The 18,870-nt window shown below is 43.0% G+C and overlaps 1 protein-coding gene across 4 annotated transcripts in view; it reads left to right on the top strand.

Annotated features, from left to right (window-relative positions):
* Positions 1–18,870, top strand: part of GLI3 (GLI family zinc finger 3) — a 211,004-nt gene that overhangs the window by 61,837 nt on the left and 130,297 nt on the right. For all 4 annotated transcript variants that reach the window (XM_087766885.1, XM_087766894.1, XM_087766901.1 and 1 more), the window contains one exon: positions 6,803–7,045. In XM_087766885.1, the coding sequence (XP_087623011.1) occupies positions 6,803–7,045 (243 nt within the window). The remainder of the gene's footprint in view (positions 1–6,802; positions 7,046–18,870) is intronic.

Consider the following 18,870-nt stretch of genomic DNA (forward strand, 5'->3'; position numbering starts at 1 on the left):
TGTTCTCAAAGCAGGATTTTTTTTAGCTTTAATGAGATTTTTAGCATCTCCCTATAGGTCTGGTGCTGGCGTTTGTAGATGCAGACTCCCAGTTAAATCTGGTAGGTGTTTGCTTGTATGAAACTTTAAAGATGGTTTTATTTTCATATGTCTGCTTAACTTCAGCCACTTGGTTTTAGTTGGGAGCAGTTGGGGAGGCACCAAGCAGTATTAATTCATGTGGATAATCAAGAAATTGAGGTAAAGACATCGCTACTAACAAGGCGCTCTCTGATCTGAAAATGTCTGAAAAAGTTTACCTGAATTTTAAGCTGCTTTGTACCATTAGCAGGTTCCCCAGCAGTCTTAGGGGAAGAGTTACGTGCACAGCTGGCAAGGCTGCGAGCTGTGTTCTGCTGATAGCAATGCATGGCTGACTTAGTGTTGGAGCAGTGTGATCTCTGCACGGGCCCCGTCTTGTCTCCTCCAGGTCGGTGGGAGCTCTGCCATTGACCCAGAAGAGCGCAGGATCAGGCTCTGTTTTGAAAGTCGTAGAAACTGTATTGATGCACTGTGTTCTGGCTTCCTCTGTGCTTTCAGAAAAAGGACTGAATTGATTTGTGCTGTAGGTGCAGCAAAAATGAATGTACGTATTATTTGTGGAAAATAATGGGGGGGTGTGGAGTGTTATGTAGGTATTGTTGGGATTGGATCCGCTTTCTGCCTTGTTGTTAAATCCTTTTTCTTCCACTGAAAGTTAAAGGTGACAAACAAAAGAATATAACAGGTTTCTCAAACAAAAAAAACCCAGAAAAGAGCTGTGTATTCGTATTCCAAAGGTCACAAATCAGTTCCTAGAAAATACTATACATATGGTAATGGGAAAATAACTAAGCTGAAAATCCATTGCAAATGGGAATATAAATCTATACATTTTCAATTGAGAGCTCAGATAACGTATGCTATTTATAAGCATAAAAGTCTTGTATGAGGTATGCTTAAGCTTTGTAAATAAAGTGAGTACCATACTTGTTATCTAACAGATTTTGTAGCCTCTTGTATGGTTGGAGTCTATTTTTAAAACCAATTATGACTATTGTGCTTCATATCTGTGGTAGTGTTTCCAGAGCGCATCCTTCATGTGCAGTTGCTCCAAATGCAGGAAAATAACAAAGACCAAGAGTGCCCAATTTAAACTACTGTACCCACCCAACCCAAAACTTTGGTTACAACACGCACTGTTTTTAAAGGCAGGCACAATCCCACAGATGTATTTCCTCCTGCTTTGCTCCTAAGGTGGCCAGAGAGTAGTGATCAGCATGTGTATGCAAGAAGGCGCAGATACACATGTCCTAATGAGCCTGGCAATTGCTCTATTGCATCGTTTCAAGGAAGAAAATATCAAGTCTCAAAAACTTAGACCTTCTTAAACCTGAGGGAAATTGCTTTCTTACTTAGGTATCTATTCTATTAAGAATCTAAGTAGTCAATCTTTTTTCCATTCCATCCCCCCCTTCCTTCTGGCTCACAGAAGCCTAAAATGCTACTTTTCTGGGAAAGACTGATATTCTGACTTCAGTTTTGTAATTTAATGATGGAGAGTTTCCTTAGTAAACCAAATTTAGAGTACTAGAATGCTTATCTTATATCCAGACCTTGAACATAAAAGGCATTTTATACCAGCAATTGTTCATTTAATGAGCAATTGCAGAGTGCAGGACGGTTAAGGGATTGAGCTATATGCACCATTATTGCAAGAAGTATTCCGAAATACCAGAAATAGGACGTAAGCTCTGATCAGGGGGACTGTGAGCACAATTACCTTCTTTTCAAATCCTTCTGTGACACTGCGGGAGGAAAAAGGACTTTGAAACTTGAAAGGAAAGAGCTTGCTTTCAACCTCAAAAGCTAGGAGGAAAGGGCTCTGAAATTTGCTCAGTATTCCCAATTCACCATTAGCCTGTTTCTTCCTTTAGCCTCAAGGCATTCTCCGCTTTTTGAAAAGATGTTAAGAAATTCAGTCACAATAGAGAGCCTAGTTTTGAACATGTTTCACTCGGTCCATTGAGGTCTGGTCTTCAGCCTTTGTGTGGGGTGAATTGAGCTGAGCAGCAAGCTGGTTGGGGAGAGGTGAATGAGCAGTCTCTGTGCAGTCACAAATTCTGGCAAAGAAAAGATTACCCTTTCCTTTATTTTACAATATGCATTCCTGTACAATCCTGCTAGTGGCAATATGCGGAGCCGAGCTTGTGCTTAGGTCAATATGGAGCACTTGGTTTATAGCAACTCTTGTTAAGTTTGTCTTGTAATTGAAGCTGCTGTTGACCTTGCTTAGAGACCATTTGTAAAACCGTTTATTTAGCATAAACTGAAATAATAAACCCTCCTTCTCTTAGGCCGATTGTGATAGGGTGACATTAGTTTGATTTAATGATTAGCCGCCTGACCCCTCAGCTAGAGAGAGCTGCTTGAATAGGGAGAGTTCACTAGGAAGCACACAGGAAGAATACTAATGAGCTTGTTAAATTTAGCATGGCACCAACCACTTTTAATTCCTCTAATGGGAGAAGCACTGCCTCTCGGAGAGAGGGAGGGAGATGGGGGGGGGGGGAGGGAGAGAGAGGAAAAGAGAGCGAGGAATGCCCATGTCCCGGTAGCCAGAGAATTTTGGTGAAGAGAAGAGCTTGGAGGGAGCATCAGGGTCTCTTGGACTGAGTTGTAAGTACCTTCTCTCTTCTCTTACCCAGCCGAAGTGTGTCGGCAGATCGCTCATGAGACAGTAATGCTCTCTGCAAGTTGCATGCAGAAATGTGGCGATGAAACTTAATACATAAACAGATTTAACTGGGCTGGTGTTGTCTCGTTTAAGCAGGGGTCTCTCTGAAGTGTGTTGAGACTGATTTTTAGCGTGGTATATCAGTAGATTTCAACTTTTTTGGTTGCTGACTTGAAGAGGTTTAAAGTAAAAAAGCTTCTACTTTGTGGTCTACAATAAAAAAAAGAGCAAAAAAAAGTTCAACAAGGAAAGAAAGTTTAATGGATTTTTGCATTAGGTTTTGGTTTGTCCTGATTTTTAATTTTCTGGGTAAATTAGCTGAGCAATTAAAAGTGCGTTTATTCAGGCATGCTGTCCAGTGTGAGTTTTTTGAAAAAGCTTGTGGATTAAATGAGGTACTCCTTGGTGCTCAGCACTTCTAATAAAAACCGCTTCTGATCAGAATAGTGGGACTACATTGGGTATTTCTCAGTGGATGGGAGAATGTTGGATTAATGTGATCGTTCCAGTCTGGGCACTTGTAACACGTGTCTCTGGCTACCGGCTTGTTAAGACAGAGCAGAGTACACATGAAGAAAGAGCAGCTTATGCAGATTGCTCTTGGGGCCTGATTACTTTTTTCTTTTCTTATTTAACCCCTCTTTCTTACACCCGCAAAAGGTAGGATGAACTATTCTGGAGCCAGTGGGGTCCCACCAGTGGGAAGCAGGTGGAGATGAGGGAGGATCAGTCCCTTTAACTTTGGCATTCGGGTCTCTGCAAGATTTTAATAAATCCGATGTTTCTTTTGACCCTAAAGCTGGCCGCTTCTAAAACGTGAGCAGAGCAGTAACAGTTGTTGTGTATTTGGCTGTAAACCCCTTTGGCAGATGCTGCTGAAGAAGTAGGCTGTTTACTTACATTTTTGCTATAGACTCCCACTTGTTGCCATGGTGGACAGTATGTTTCTGTCAATAATTTGGCCTGGCGCAGCTCGCCTGCACTTACTCTTAAAACTTCATTGAACAACTCAACTGAAACAGAACAAGATTAGACAGCTTTTGCCTTTTGGTGCACTGGAGTGGCTCGCTTGCCGTTGTGAGAGCTGGCAGCGTTACTGCACGAGGAGTTTCCCGCTCGGCGGCCGGGCAGCTCCGGCAAACCGCTCGCCTGCTCGTGTCCTGGAGCGCAGGTGCTGTCAAGGGTCTCATCTGCCCCCTATGAAAAGCAGCTCAGTGGTGCAGAGTGTGAAGTAAATGCTTAGCAAGATGTTTGGCCGTTGAATATGCCATACTATTGCAAAAATGCTGTCATGTTTACTTTTAAAAAAATAAATACCTTTGGGGAAATTTTTACATGGCAGACAGCGCACAGAGATGCTTGCCTTCTAACAGCACGCGGCAGTCGTCTCGTAAATGGGGAGAGAGAGGGTTTGATGCAGAAGGAAAAATACTGCTTTTTTGTTTTCTTTCCTTTTTTCCTTGAGGAACCAAAAAAAAAAGGAAAGCTTATTAAAACAAAACACATTTTTTCTTCAGTTTCAAAGTTACTGAAAGTAGGTTTTGAATTTCATTCAGCAATTTGGAAAATCGGCTTGTTCCATAGCAGTCACTAGTACCTTGATTCATTGCACATGCATGTTTTGAGAAGGAAAGAATAAAAGTGGAGTCTGCAGACAGACGTCAGCTTCTTGGTGTATCCCAGGATGGCAGTTTTAACAAATATCATCTTTATATGGAAGAGTAAAAGAACTGAAATCCTATCTGATCCTCAGATTGATTATACAGCCCCACAAATCACTCCAGCTTGCTTCTTTCTGTACTGTGGTAGCCCAGGTTAGTTCTCTCTGCTTAAGGGTCTGTCAGGATTTCAAATAGAGTGTAATCCCCTATTTTTACAAGAGTTTACATCTCATCAGTGAAAGTTCACTCTAGGTTGAAATTTAACATAAAAGACTCCAGCAAGGGAGAAGCATGATGGAAAATATGACTTTGGGGTGATTTATTTTTTATTTTTTAGTTATACAAGCAGCTTTCTAAAAAACTCATATAAGTTTTAAAGTTTTAGACTCTTTTGCAGTTCTCCAACTAAAACCAGCTTTGGTGTAAAAAGTTGAAACCTTAAACCCTGCTAATCCAGAGCAGGGACCAGTGCCTGTGCATATTAATAAAAAGTAGAAAAGGGCAAAGGGTTTAAACTCTGCAGTGTTGTTGTCTGTTTCCATTAACTCTTTCTTCTCAGACCCAATCCTGGAAATGCTCTGTATGGAGAATTACTGCTGGCTGTAAAAAGAATTCAGTCCCTGGAAGATGCTGATAAGTCAGCAGACCCCAGTTGCTGTAATAGTTGGAGATAGAAAAATAATGAAGTGCTCAATAGGCTATGCTGCTGGGTTTTCTTGTTGTTGCTACTTGGGAGGAGAGGGGGCAGGGAGAAGCCTAGCAAGCACTGCATTCAAAGCAGTGGTATGGCTAGTTTATGCATATATTGGCTAAAATTCAAGTCCAGGTATCTATACGTACGGAGCCTGTTTCTAATCTAATGCATATGAAGGCGAATAGGTTGAGTTATGCTGGTGTCAGGCTCGGTGAAAGTAGTCTCCTGGTGAATTGCTCACTGGTGCTTTTGCTGTGTGAACAAGTACACCAGGGCAAGGTACAAGTAAAAATTTAGCCCTGACCTTGAATCTCTGACAACTGAAGTGCAAACTTGGCACTGTTGTCAATGATCCTTCCTTGCATGTGGGTTGTAGAGTCCGTGTACCTTAGTTTTGTTTCCTAGGGGTGTTTTAATTTCCTTTCCAGTTACCTTTTTTTGCGCTCGGTGTTTAATAATATGAGGTTCCTCATGCACTTAGAGAACTGCTGAGCAACTTCTGAAGCTAAGCATATTTATCAGTACTTCTTCAAGATGTATTGGTGTATGCCTGCACGTGCAGGGTGATTGATTGAACAAGGCTGTACCTGGAGCGTGGATATGGGTCAGGATTACAGCCAGCAGTCGCACTCGTTTAGAGAAAAGGCTTTGTAATTGTAATGCAATAATGCAACTTTAGGAGAGCATTTACAGTAGAGACTCGTGTAGCTAACAAAACCCCTCCACAACATGGCACATGTGAAACGTACCCAGGAACGTGCATCTGGCCTTTGAAGAACAGAACTGCTTGGTTTGGTGTTCGAAGGGTGCATGTGGTCCGTGGGGGTTAAAATTCACGTGGGAGCAGAGGGTTGGTTCAGCACCCAGTCCTGGGGCTGCCTGCAGGGAGGCTGGTGGAGCCATCGTCAGGAAGCCCCTTTCCCCTCACAAGTGGTACCTCAGGCCTAGAGGTTTACTCCAGGCTAGGGCTTGGGTTTGGTCCTCCTATTCCCCCCTGCCCCCCTTGGTCATTAAGAATTTGTGGGTTTGTATGTGTGGACGTGGGGAAAAGGGAGGGGGGAGCATGCTCCACCGCCCTCCATATGCGTCCTCGTGGTCACACTGTTAGAGCGGGTGGCCTCACTTGCGCCTGCCTGATGCTGCTGGTGCTGTATCTTGAGCATTTCTACCCATTTTATTGTTGCCCACCTTACTTCTGATTGCGAACGACCTTCCTGCAAGGCTCCAGCCTCTCACACAAGCAAACCTCCAGGGCCTGGAGCCGGGCTGCGGAGCAGCCGTGGGTGGCTAGGTTTGATTTAGGCCCAGCCAGTGGGGTTCATCTTCTCCTCGTTGTGACAAATTGTTTTTTGCCTCCCTGTCAGGCAGCCCAAACTCCTAGTCTCCTTGTCCCAGAGGCAAGAAAACAGCGAGCCTGTGTCTGTTCTCACAGGATTGATAGCCCCACCGGTAGGAGCATCAGCGCATGGGTGACGATGATCTACCGCTCAGCAGCTGCCCGCTCCGAACGGGCGGGCTTCCCTGGCCATCTCTCATAGCCACACATGCACCTACTGTCACAAACTTACACTGTGAGGAGGAGGGGGTGGGGGGGGAGAACTTTTCTTTATTGTGTTTGCTATAAATGGGCTAAAAGTCTGTGTCTCTCTTTCTCCTTCCCTTCTCTCTTTCTTCCCCCTCGTTTTTTTGCAGAGGATGAAAGTCCTGGGCAGACCTATCACAGAGAGAGAAGGAACGCGATCACAATGCAGCCGCAGGGTGGGCAAGGCCTCGGCAAGATCAGTGAAGAGCCTTCCACCTCGAGCGAGGAAAGGGCCTCATTAATCAAGAAGGAGATCCATGGATCTATATCGCACCTTCCCGAACCTTCTGTACCTTACCGTGGGACACTCTTTACCATGGACCCCCGAAACGGTTACATGGACCCTCATTACCGTGAGTATCGACTGCTGGTTTGTTTGGGGATGCAAAGTTAGAAGGCTGTCGAATTTAATGCTATTTTATTTGTCACCTTGCATCATCCCCAGGGAGAGCTGCTTTGTCTGGGGGGGTGTGTGAGGTAATGCAATCTTTTTTTTCTGAAGTTAAAAACCAGGAGGCTGTTGCGTTGCAGCTCGAAATTATCACAGGCCTCTGCAAGGCAACTTCCACAGGACATCTCATCTGTTGCCAATCCTCCTCAGCCATCCAGGGTTGCATTTGCTCCACCTCCTTAATACATGAAGAAAAAAAGCCTCATTAAAGAAAGCACAGAAGGAAAATGAAACAGGCCTTAAAAATCCCTCTTTTAAAACAATGTTGAAGTATGGTATTAAGAGGAGGAAGGACCGTGCCTTGTACAATGAGAATTTGGAGGGAGGGGGATTGGAGGGTTTATTTCTGTGTTTTGGGGGGGTTTGTTTTGTTTTGGCTGTTTTTTAGGGATACATGTGTGTGTTTTGAGTATGTGGGCTGATGGAGTGGTTTTGCAATTTTCTTCCCCAGCTACAGTTCCCTGAAGTTTGGGGGTGGGGTGGGGAGAAGGCAAATGTTTTCAACTTCTGAATTCCTGCTCAGGCATTAATAAAAAAGTAAGAAATTAACTGACACTTGAACACAGATGTGGAATGGATTTCTCCACAGGCAAAATATGAGGGAGTTAAGCAATTTTTTTCATCTGCTTCTAGTTTACAAAAGAAAGAAAAAAATCATTTAGTTGTGTAGTAATGAAGTACATCTTGAGGTGTCAAGGCTTGTGCCTTTTGATTATAGATTTATCACCCAGTCAGGATACAGATTTGCCATTTAACCTTCCCGTCTGCAGTTCCAGATGATAGACTTAAGACCCACAAAGAGGGGCCAGTCTGCATAGGGTGTTTTTTTTTTCCACATCATTCAGAAATTTTAGTGTTTTAAGGCAAAAGGTCATTAGCCAGATGACTGATTAGTGAGGACAGCTGATTAGTGCATGTTTTTTGCTAAAGAAAGTGCCAGGAATAAAAGCTAATTTTATCCCTTCATTAGTTGGGCTAGCAGCAAAGGGGAATGTTCACTCATCAGGGTGCAGATCAAAGTATGTCTCGCACAACCTTAAGTCTCACCAACCTCCTTTTAAAAAAAAAAAAAGACTGATTGTTAATAAGGATGGAGGTATTATCAGAAAACGAACACTTGTCTTTATAGTTTAGATCAGTATTTAGGGGAAAGTTTGCAGTTAAGCTTTTGAGCTTTCTTCCAGTGTATGGTTTCTGTACACCCTCCTCCTCCTCTCTCGCACAGCCCTGCTCAAGCCCTCTGGGGGAGTTACTCATCTTTCTTCTGAGGAGGATGTGCCGCAGCACACCAGCAGCAGACGTGCCTGCCAGAGAGGCATGAATGTGCAGAGCAAGCGACCGCTCACGAGCAGCAGCGCGTAGAAATGCTAGCTTGTGGGTCGGAGACGCCATTCGTCGCTTACAGTTTGTTAATGCAACCCCTGAATCGCACTTGAAAAAAAAAAAAAAAGTCTTATTGGGGAAGCAAAATAGCTTCTCTGTTTGTAGGCAGTACAGCTGGGGAGATGAAATGTGTGACAAAAACAACCCCCCAAACAAACAACAAACCTTATGCTGAATTTAGTGGTGACGATTGCCGTTTTGACCATCTGAGCAGCTGCCAGCTCACCCCTTAAATCTCGTTCAAAGTGTTATTGATACTACTGAAGATTCACACTGAAGAAAAAGAGTCGGCTGGTCAGAATGAGTCTGAGTGGTTCGCATTTAGTTTATTTAGCTTTACTTTATTGAATTTGCCTTTTTGATGAGAGTTCTCAAGATTTAATGAAGCTACTATGTCTGTGTTGTGACCAATAACTCTAGCTAGTTAGGATGTGTGGGCTACTAGAAAAACATTGATGTCAGAAGTTGAGAGAACAGCAGCAGTTGTCCAGCATGTAACAGCAGAGAAACAGGAGATGAGTTAATTTTAAATGAGCAACATGATCTTAAAGCAGAAGTCTGAGAGAACATCAGATGGGCAGACCTGCTTCACCACTGCTGGAGCGAGTTGTACATTTGTTCTCACTGATTTATAAAATCCCTCAAGCTATTAATGTCATATAAAGAGCCATCATGCTTTTATTTACCTTTAATAGATGTGATAGAGAAGGACAAGTAGAGACAAATGTCTAGTTAGATTTATAGGAAAGCAGACAGGCTTACTGAAATTTTCATAGTAGTTGTATCATATATGTAAGACATGCTTTCATCAAAGTGGTGACTGTATTCAGGCTGACACTTAACAGTGGTCCATATGAAGAAGGCTGAATAATGTAAACATACCCCAGTCCCACTGTAGTAACAGGTGAAGAACCAGCAAGGCTATCGTTCCCTTCCTTAGCTTCTTGCCAGTTTTGCTGGGCATATGGATAGAAAATACTGTTTTAATTCAACATAGTTGGGTATGTAAACACTCACAGTAATTCCTTAGTTTCCCTGTGGTTGGAAAATATAGACTTTTCAAGATGCCTAATTTGTGCTTCTATTTATACCCACTTTGTATTTAAAAGTGTGGGCAGGCTTCCTGTAACACAGGAAAAGGAAAAATAATTTTTTTGAAGAAGGACATCTGTATATTTTTATGACAAGAAAAGAAAAAGAGCATTTAAGTCAATTGTGTGTGGAACGCATGTCCCCTCCAGGAGCTGCAGTTATTAGAAACAACTTGAATGCTTTGCATTTCTATATGTAAATATGCATGTCTCCGTATGTGTGCTGCAGGATTTCTTGTTGTTATAATTTTTTTCCTAATTAAAATGACTGATGTTGTAAATGTTGGAAATAATAGTTACCATATATGTGGAATAAATACCTCATTGAGGGGGAGTTTGCTCTCCTGCAGAGTGTGGGTGGGGATAATGGTTGTGTTTCAAGTGGACCAGCTTTTCAAACAGCTGGGATGAAACATGCTGTGGAGCTGGCAGGCCTTCTGCATGCCCGAGAGCCCCTCAGCCACTTAGCAACTGAGAACGAGAGCGGCCTCGTGCTCAGTCCACAGCCTCTGTCCTCCAGGAGACAAAAGGGAAAACGTACAGGCCTAAACCAGAAATTTTTGTTTTCTGTCCTTTTTCTGTTATGGATTTCTTAAGCACTGTTTAAACACTGCTCACAAAGGGGGGTGGTGGTGGTGGTTGTTTTTGTTCTTTTAACTTTTTAAAAACTTTTTTCTTTTTAAAAGCTTTAGGGCAGATGACAAAAATGCTGGAGTTTCCTATCACGTTTTGCACCTCTTCTTTATTGAGGAGAGCAGGGTTACTGCGCTTAATCACAGTGTTTCTTAAATGGGTTTAAAACCCTGTGTTTCTCAAACACTGATTGCAGTAGTAGTTGGACCCCTTGTTAATGTAAATTCTGTCTCTAGAGGTGGGGCTGAGGCAGGGGAGGTGGGGATAGCAACTTCCCTTTGTTATTCTCTTCCCCAGTTTTAATTCCCACGAAGATTTATGGCAGTGCTAAGACTGCCTGTCTCACAAGACATTCCTCATGGAAAAAATGAATCATTCCTGATGTAAACACTTTGATTTAAAACATACTGTTGGTATTCTTCCCTGGGTTTCACAGCTCATCTGAAAGAATTGTTAGTTCCTAATTAGTAAAGCCTGAAGAATTATCTTAAGTAAGAAGCAGTGACAGTTCAGTTGGCTCTGATCTTAAAAATTCATATATATAGGAATGGCCCTGGCAGGATTCTTTCTGCTACATCCCTTCATCTGAAAGAGACTGCACTGAAAGTAGCTGAAAGCAGGAACTCACTCTTTTTTTTTTTTTTCTTTTTTTTTTTTTTTCTTTTTCCTTACTGGGGATTTATTCTGCTGGTTGTGAAGCTTCTATATCTATCTGGGGAAGTGGGAACTGCTTATTGCACATTTCATAGGATTAACCCTCCAAAGGTATTGATTGCTCTCAGTTCCCACTGACTGTGCCTGGACTTGTGCTTTGTAAGGATCAGGCCCCTCATAACTGCCTGGGTTAGGTTACCCAGTGTTAGCGTCATCTCAAAATCAATTTGCAATGTGAACAAAAGACCACAGCAAGGAAAATACAGTGCTGGTTCATGAGGTGCACTTGTTCATTTACTGTGTTTTAATTTCTATTGACAAGAATTCCCCTTCCTTCATCTCCCCATAGAAAAGGAAAAAGGAGGAAACGAAAAAGGAAATTGGATTCTGTTTCTGCAAATGCAAACTGGTAACTGTAAACAGTGCCTTAAAATGCAATAATTAGAAAGCAATGACTTTTTATGACAGCATGGCTTGAACCGTGATGGCCAGCTATGTGCAGCACATTGGATGGTGAGAGCAGTCCAGGTTGCCACCAACAGATGAGTTCATGGAAGGGGGTGTCCATTTGCTTTGTAGAGGGGAGAGCTGGTGGCCTCCCTTGTCCTCTCCTGGGCACATTTTGAGGCCCCGGAGGGACAACTGAGGCACTTTTGGATAGTCCTAAAGTGGGCACTTGTCTTAGCTCACCTCTAGCTTCCCAGCGTCACAGGAAGGGTGGCAGGAGGGTGGCAGGAGTCCAGGACAGCTTTTTGTAGAGGGTCTACCCCCAGCCTTGTTGCAGAGTGGTAGGAGAGTGTCAGTGAGGAATCCTTGTAGAGATTTAGGGCTGGGGTCTTTAAAAACATTTAGGGGCTTTTCACTTTCAAACTGAGTTTGGCCTCTTAAATACCTCTGAAAATCTGGGTACTACTTCTTCAGCTCTTTCAGCAGCATTTTGCAGGGGAGGGACTTAAGCGCTCTAGTAACAAAACTCTCCACTGACAGTGATTTATGGGGTGGTTTCCAAATGTTGTCAAGGAGGGGTAGTTGAAAAAAGTAAAATCTAAAGCTTTTAATAAAACTCACAGGAAAAAAAGCCTCTAGTACAAAAGTGAATGTCAGATTACTGGTGTCAGCTGAGCAACTGAAATGTTGGTCTTTAAGAAAGTCAGCATGTTCGCAAAAAAGTGTTTGGGATAAAAATCTGAAATGTAATGGTATCTTTCAATATCCTCCAACAAAAAAAAAAAACATTACTGCTCTCAAAAAATCAAACTTAGGGTCAGAGGCAACTTCAATTTGAAATTTTGGAAGGTGCTGCAGACCCCTTAAGCTTAACAGCAGCTTATAAATGGAAATCTCTTTTCCAGGATGCCTCCCAGACTGCCCTGGTCGTGTTTGGGAAGTTCTGCTCACTACAAATACTCCTGTCCATTTCTCTGGAGTCCTGTGGAATAAGTGGGGTCTGTTGAGAGCCCTGGAGTTCCTGCCCCTGTGTGGTCTTCTCATTTGGAAGTTAACAGTTGCACCCATAGATTTACAGCTAGAAGTGGCACATAGAGATGTCCTTTCTCCTACCAAATTTTCTCTCTCCTCAGCATGAGACTGCAGAACTGCCAATGCATGAAAGGCCTTGAAATGTAATGTGGTTGAGAAGCTGAAAGGTGTCCTTTTAGGTTTTTTTTTTTTGCTTTGTTTTGTTTTTAAGTTTAGGTGAATACATATCTTCAAATACTGACTTTCTTTTCTTGCTGTTACCAGTAGTATTAATTTCAGCTGGAAACTATAGGCAATGATATGGAAAGAGATGATCCTGTTTGTGTGTAGAGGGTAGAATAGGATATTTATGAGATCTCTTATGACCCTATAATTCTGTTGGATTTAAATTTTAAAAATATCCTGAGGATCACATTTTTTTTTTTTAATTATCCCTCTATGGCACCTGAAAGATTTACCTGCCAGGCAATACTGGGTATGGAGCCTTCTGAGAAGCAGATGGGTTCTGTTAGTCTCTGCCTTTTTTGGTTGTTCAAGTGCATGTAAGCTGTGGGGTGAGGTTTTTTGTTTTGGGTTTTTTTGGTGGTGTTTTTTTTTTTAACAGAATAGGGAAGATAAAGACAGAGGAGAAATGCAAAAACATGTCTTTCACAGATGTGATTTGGTTTGTCAGCTAAAGCTTTTTTAGATGCTTTACAGTATGTATTCGTTGTATACTGTCTTCATGGAAGGAGACAGAATACATTGCTTGGAGCCATAGAATCATAGTTAAGAATTCTGGAAAAAAAGCTGAGAAATAATGTAATCCATCTCTTTAGCCTCAAGGCAGATCAGATGTCCCTAAATCAGGAGAGAATGAAAAGCTGCTTAAGAAGTTTCTGTGTCCCTTGATACGTGGACATTTCTGTCTTTAAGAGCCCTGTGACAAGATCTGTAGTGGGTTTGGACTGATCTTGTGTCCCTACATGGTAACTTCTATAGCATCAGCAGTGAAAGGTGGGGAAAAAAAATTCAGGAGCCAGAAAAATCTGAGTTGAAAAGTTTTGATAAAGTTTCCTCTTCCCTCCTGGAGATCTGCTAGCATGCAGGAGATACACTACTTCCCATTGCTGTCTTCTCTGAAAAAAACCAGCCCCCAAACCCCCACAGCCTGACGCATAACTGTTGTGCTCATGACTGCCATTTCAACAGGCAAGATCATTAGTTTTCTCTTTTTATTAGTTATCAGAGTGATCTTTGTGCTGTTGAGGCTGTGTAGTGCAAGGGGTTAGCCAATTATGACAGGTATGTAGAGAACTAGTGGCCAAAGAAAGATAAACATCATTTGTTGCAAATTCTGAAGCATCCCATAATGCCTGAGGTTGCTGTCTTTCAGTCAGCTTTTTGAGTGCTTTGCCCTGTGAGCATTTCTTGGCCAAGGGGACATGGTTTGAAAAGTGGTCTCTTTGACTTGGCTGCTTAGAGCTTTAAAAAAAGATTAGCAAAACTCAGCCTCACGCAGTTTTTGGTGTCAGATATGTTACCTGTATCTGTAAGGAGCTTTGTGGGTGCAACAACTCGAGTCTTTGTGGCAAAGCATGGGGAACGTGTGAACCAGGTGCTGGTTCAGTGATCATGATTTTCACCAAGAACTGAAGCAGATTCTCCTGATCTGGTGCGTACAAGCCAGTACTTAACCACTGTGCAGTGCTTTACACTGCCGGGGGCATGGTTCTCTTGCATTGGTGGCCTTCCATCTGGTTAATGCGATAGAGGGAATTCAGTTGCCTAAGCAGAGGTTTCAAGTGCCTTTTTCATGACTGGGAGGTTCCTGGCTGATCTGTGTCTGCCACCCTGGAATGACTGGTCTTCAGCACATCCTGTGTTATATCTGTTAACTCTGTATGAATGTCTCAGATACCTTAGGGCTCTAAGATGGCACTATGTGTCCGTGTTCAGGCAGCTGAATCCTTATCAGTATTGCCACTGGGCGTTCAAATCAGTGTGTCCAAATGTAGACAATAAACATTTAAGTTCAGTTCTTTTTTTTTTTTATCCCCATTGCCACAGTCATCGTCCAGCTCTTGTGAAGAAATCTGTGGCAATAATTAGATTGCAGAGTAGCTAATGTCTACAGGGTGCTCCTTTTTCATGCGTCCCTTGTGTTTAATTTTGTTGCGTCCTGGGTGCTCGTCACTGAGATCTGGATGTGCATACCCTTCCTTGCTGCTGCCCTTGGCACTGGGGGGAAGCCCAAATGTGTGGGCACAGGAGGAGGGTGTTGTGCCCCAGAGGATGCCTCAGGCTGGGCAGTGGGTGTAATGGCAGTGTGGGGGCACCGTGGACCTGCTCTCCCCGTGGCATGGACTTGTCAAGGGAGGTTTTGAAAGGCATCGTGGTTCCTGGTGACAAGGTGCAGTTTCAAGGTTGTCCTATGGAAGTCTCAGCAACAGCTTTGGCCTCCTGTTGGAGTGTTGGGGTTGAACAGGCCTTTACTTTTAATACAGTTTAAATGCTTTGGTTGCTGAACCATTTTCAGGATCACTAGCGGATACAGCTTTATTCCTATTGATTGAGCTCAGTACTTAGGAGGAGAGCCTCTTAGCCATACCCTCTGCTTCCTTTTATTCACACCTAGCAACCCAATTAGCTTCCTCTTAGCCTGGCTCTTGGGTAGTTTACACAGTACTCTCTAACATCTTATTAAAACACTGCTCTAATTACTTAAAACTGGGGCTCTTGAGCTTGCTCGGTGGGTCACATCTGAGTTTGGAGATCATGTCAGGAACACTTCCCCCTTCAGTCAGGGTTGTACTGGCTACCTTTTTTCATTTGTGATCATATAACTTAGAGCTGAGGCAGCAACTACCAGTGTGGGGAACCAGTGCTGTACTAAATACCAGTGTATTGGTAGCTGTGTTTTAAAGAGTACAGCTGCTGTATTGCCGTGTGGTCACTGGCATGTGTGGTGGTGGTTGGTACACAGCAGCAGGAGAGGCAGTACGTGCATGGGAGTGTTTGTATGTACGGGTTTGTACCTCATCTTCTTACTTCCTTTTAAAAATAAGAGTAATCACTTAAAAAAAAAGAAAAGCAGAAGAATGTTTTGTATTGTCTTTCAGAATTTGTCTTGCTGAGTTTTTGGAGTTCAGCACAGATAGCTGCCCTGATAATGGAATCGCTTTCTAATCTAAATTATGCTTGTTTCCTGCTTCACACTGAATAAGCTAGAAGAGAGTCCCCCATTGTTCATTCTGGTTTCCCTTTCACATTTCAGTGCTGCCCCAAGCCATCATTTTTCCCAAACAGTCAAATGGTGTTGATCCAGAACCCAATGAATTCAATGAATCAACAGCTGCTGGCTTCAATGAACTTTGTAATAATCCCCAGTTGCCTTATATTCTACCGTTTCATTTTACCTGCTCCTCGTGCTAGTTGTAATTTAAAATCATAATTCCCAAGGATCCATGTCGCTATTTCTCAAATGAAGAGCCATCCTCTATCTACAGTCCCCTGTTGAGGTAGCTTATGGTAACAAGCCAAAAGTAATGGCATATGACATACTTTAGAATAAATGGCTGATTATGGTAACAGCTGAGTGTAACACCATACCAAGTGTTGAAGTAAATAACTAATGAGGTAGAATGTGTTGAAATTAATTTCATTCCCCATGTCATGCTCCTTAGTGTAAAAAGGTACTGCATTTGATTGGTATGTTTTTCACGAACCTGCCCACAGATACAGCTGTTGAAAGTCTCCAGCTTTGGCCTTGACTTCTGTTAGACATTGTTGTTGAAATGAAACTGGGTTACTTGGGTGAATAAGGTTTGTTGGATCAAGGCCTGTGTTACATATAAACAGTGGTTGCTCACTTTACCGGGATGGACCAGCATGGTACGGTGATAGGAAGCTGCTGGCCCCAAAGCCATGTTTCATGCTGGACGATATTTGAGTTGGCATCAACACCAGTGATGTACGGTGCTTTTAGCAATAAAATTGGTGCCAGACATCAAAAACATTAATTGCTGCTATGATAGGAGTGGAATTTTTTTCTTCTTTTAACTAGAAGGGAGAAGAGGAGCAGTAGTCGTATATCGCTGTCTAATCATTGAGCTGCACAGTGCTTGGGCTGTTTGATTTGGAAAGTCTGTTGTATGGCCTGCTCATATATGCCCCTACTTTTGCCTGGGACTGGCAGTGACCATGGTCTATGCTTATCTTTGCTCTTACAGGTTTTCAGGTTTTCTTGATTTGTCAACTTGAGTACAGAAAATTTAAACAAGCTTATAGGCACATAAAGCCAACTGGAAGAAACCCCTTATAAATAAAGACTAAAGGCCTGATCTGGCTTTGTCTGCTCCCATGGAAAAAATTACAAAACGTGAATGAAACCCCAAATGCTGGCCTGTGAAAGCGTTTCTGGGTTCTTGTGGGGAAATGGCACATCTCTTCAAAGATGGTAGTTATTTGTCATCTATGTCACAAATTAATACGTCCTATGTTTAGTAGTGCCTTCCATCCTCTGTGCATTATAAACCAGACAGGCAGGTTGAGGACATGGGCTGCTGTAGTGGTTCCTCCCATAGATGTTAGTTTTGTGTGTGTATACTGCTCTGAAAGGTGGTCTGTCTGGGGAGGTTAAAGCATGCCACACCTCTGCATCCTGACCAGCCTCCCTCTCTGGGATTTTTTTGGTAGACAGCCTGTGGGAGCGTTGCCTGTGTTGTGCTAACATGTGGGCCGTGCCTGGGCATGCAGGGTCCTGCTGGACCAGAGGGGTGTAGGCCAGTTACTGCTGAGACCGTGCTTGAAGGCTGGCAAAGAGGAAGGCTGACATGCCTTATCCTAAGGGGGTGGCCTCTGGGCTGCCTTTGAGAAATGATGTAGACATGGATACTGCTTGGTTAAGGCTACACAAGGTATTGACGCAGCTCCCCAAGGAAGACAGACATCTGAAACGGTGTGGTCTGCTAGCTGTTGAGAAATGACTTGTATTTTCTTGTGGGAGGCTGGTGCTAGCCTGACATTGCTCTGTGGTCCTGAAGCACAACGCCCTGTTACGGGAATTGTTGTACGGATGGGAAGAAGTCATCTTTAAATTCCTTCAGGGCATGCCTCTAGGCCAGGTTAGTTTGGCAACACATGCCGATAGGTCTTGGCTCCAGAAAGTGCTGTGGTCTGCTCGGTGTTTTCCACGTAATGCCTTTTTAAATTAACGTTCAGACCCTATATATCTGCTCCTTGTTTGCTGCAGTCTTTGCTTATCTGTGTGTAATGATGAGAGATCAAGTGTCCAGCTCAGCTGTTTGATGCAGAAGCCCTCCATTTACATGCCTGATGCAATTCTCCCAGATGCGATTTCCCAGGAAGCTTCACAAGCAGAAGGTGCTTTCTCTTTCCTGCTTCCATCCTACTGCATAACACTTCCATGAGCCCCACCTAACTGCATCTAGTGACAACCCTTTATTTTGTCAGTGCAGGGAACTGAGAGGTGCTGCTGGCAGCAACATCCTCTTCAGCCTAGCAATACTTCGCTGCTTGTTCTTCTGACAGTGCCATGCACTTAGAAGAAACGAACTTAAAAACTGGTCCAGAATTGATTGAGTGCAAGAGTGGGAAACCAGAGGTGGGAGCTGTAGCAGCGTTCCTCCTCAGCCCAGCCTTTTTAGGACCGTAGTGACTTGTGTATTATGGCTTGTAGCTATCAGAATAAAATCTGATGACAACCCCCTGAACCCATCTTCAGCTCTCTGAAACTCTGGCTGATACCTACTGGAAGTACATCTCGCCAAGGTGGTGGGAGCATGGTTGTCAGCGTATCACTGTTTACAAAGTGAAACCCTGATGCGTGGTATTCATGGTGAAGTCGTATCCCTGTGTGTGAGCTGGGTGTATACTTTATGTCAGTGTATGTGTGTTTCTCGGGTGGCAGAGCTGCTATTTTATTCAAACTGGCCAACTCTTCTTGTTTTAATCTAGGATGAATTTGGCACTGTTACAATATGCTGGACACTGGTATTACAGGATATTTATGTGCAGTATGGGATGCATGCATACACTCCCGTAATTTGGTGTTTTCTCTGAGGCTTGTTGCTTCCTGGTTATTCTCCTGTTTATTTTTGTAATATGATTTTTCATATACTTCTGTATTATGAACCTTTTTGTCTTTTAAGCTATCTCTGATATGCAGCTTTCATATCTTGGCTCCCAGCAACGTTGAACCTCATTGTAAAGTCCCTTCGTGTAAAAGCCATCTAGTTATAACTCTCAAAAATAAGAGGCTTTTCTCCTGAGGACAGCTCCATATTGCGGGTGGAGTATAATCCTTAACATTGTTTTTTTGCTTTCAAATAGCTGGGGACAGTAAGTCAAGGAGTGAGAACTCCCTTTGTTTCATGTAGTGTGTGTTGCAGGGGAAGAATGTAACAGAGCAGAAAATGAAGAAAGACATAAAAGAATCTCAGCTCAAGGAGGTCAGATCCATCACAGGCTTAGCGTTGCCTTCAAA

This window comes from Nipponia nippon, unplaced genomic scaffold (genome assembly GCF_047370975.1).
Source record: "Nipponia nippon isolate SJK-2023a ecotype South Korea unplaced genomic scaffold, ASM4737097v1 scaffold_1, whole genome shotgun sequence".
NCBI classification, from domain to species: Eukaryota; Metazoa; Chordata; class Aves; order Pelecaniformes; family Threskiornithidae; genus Nipponia; species Nipponia nippon.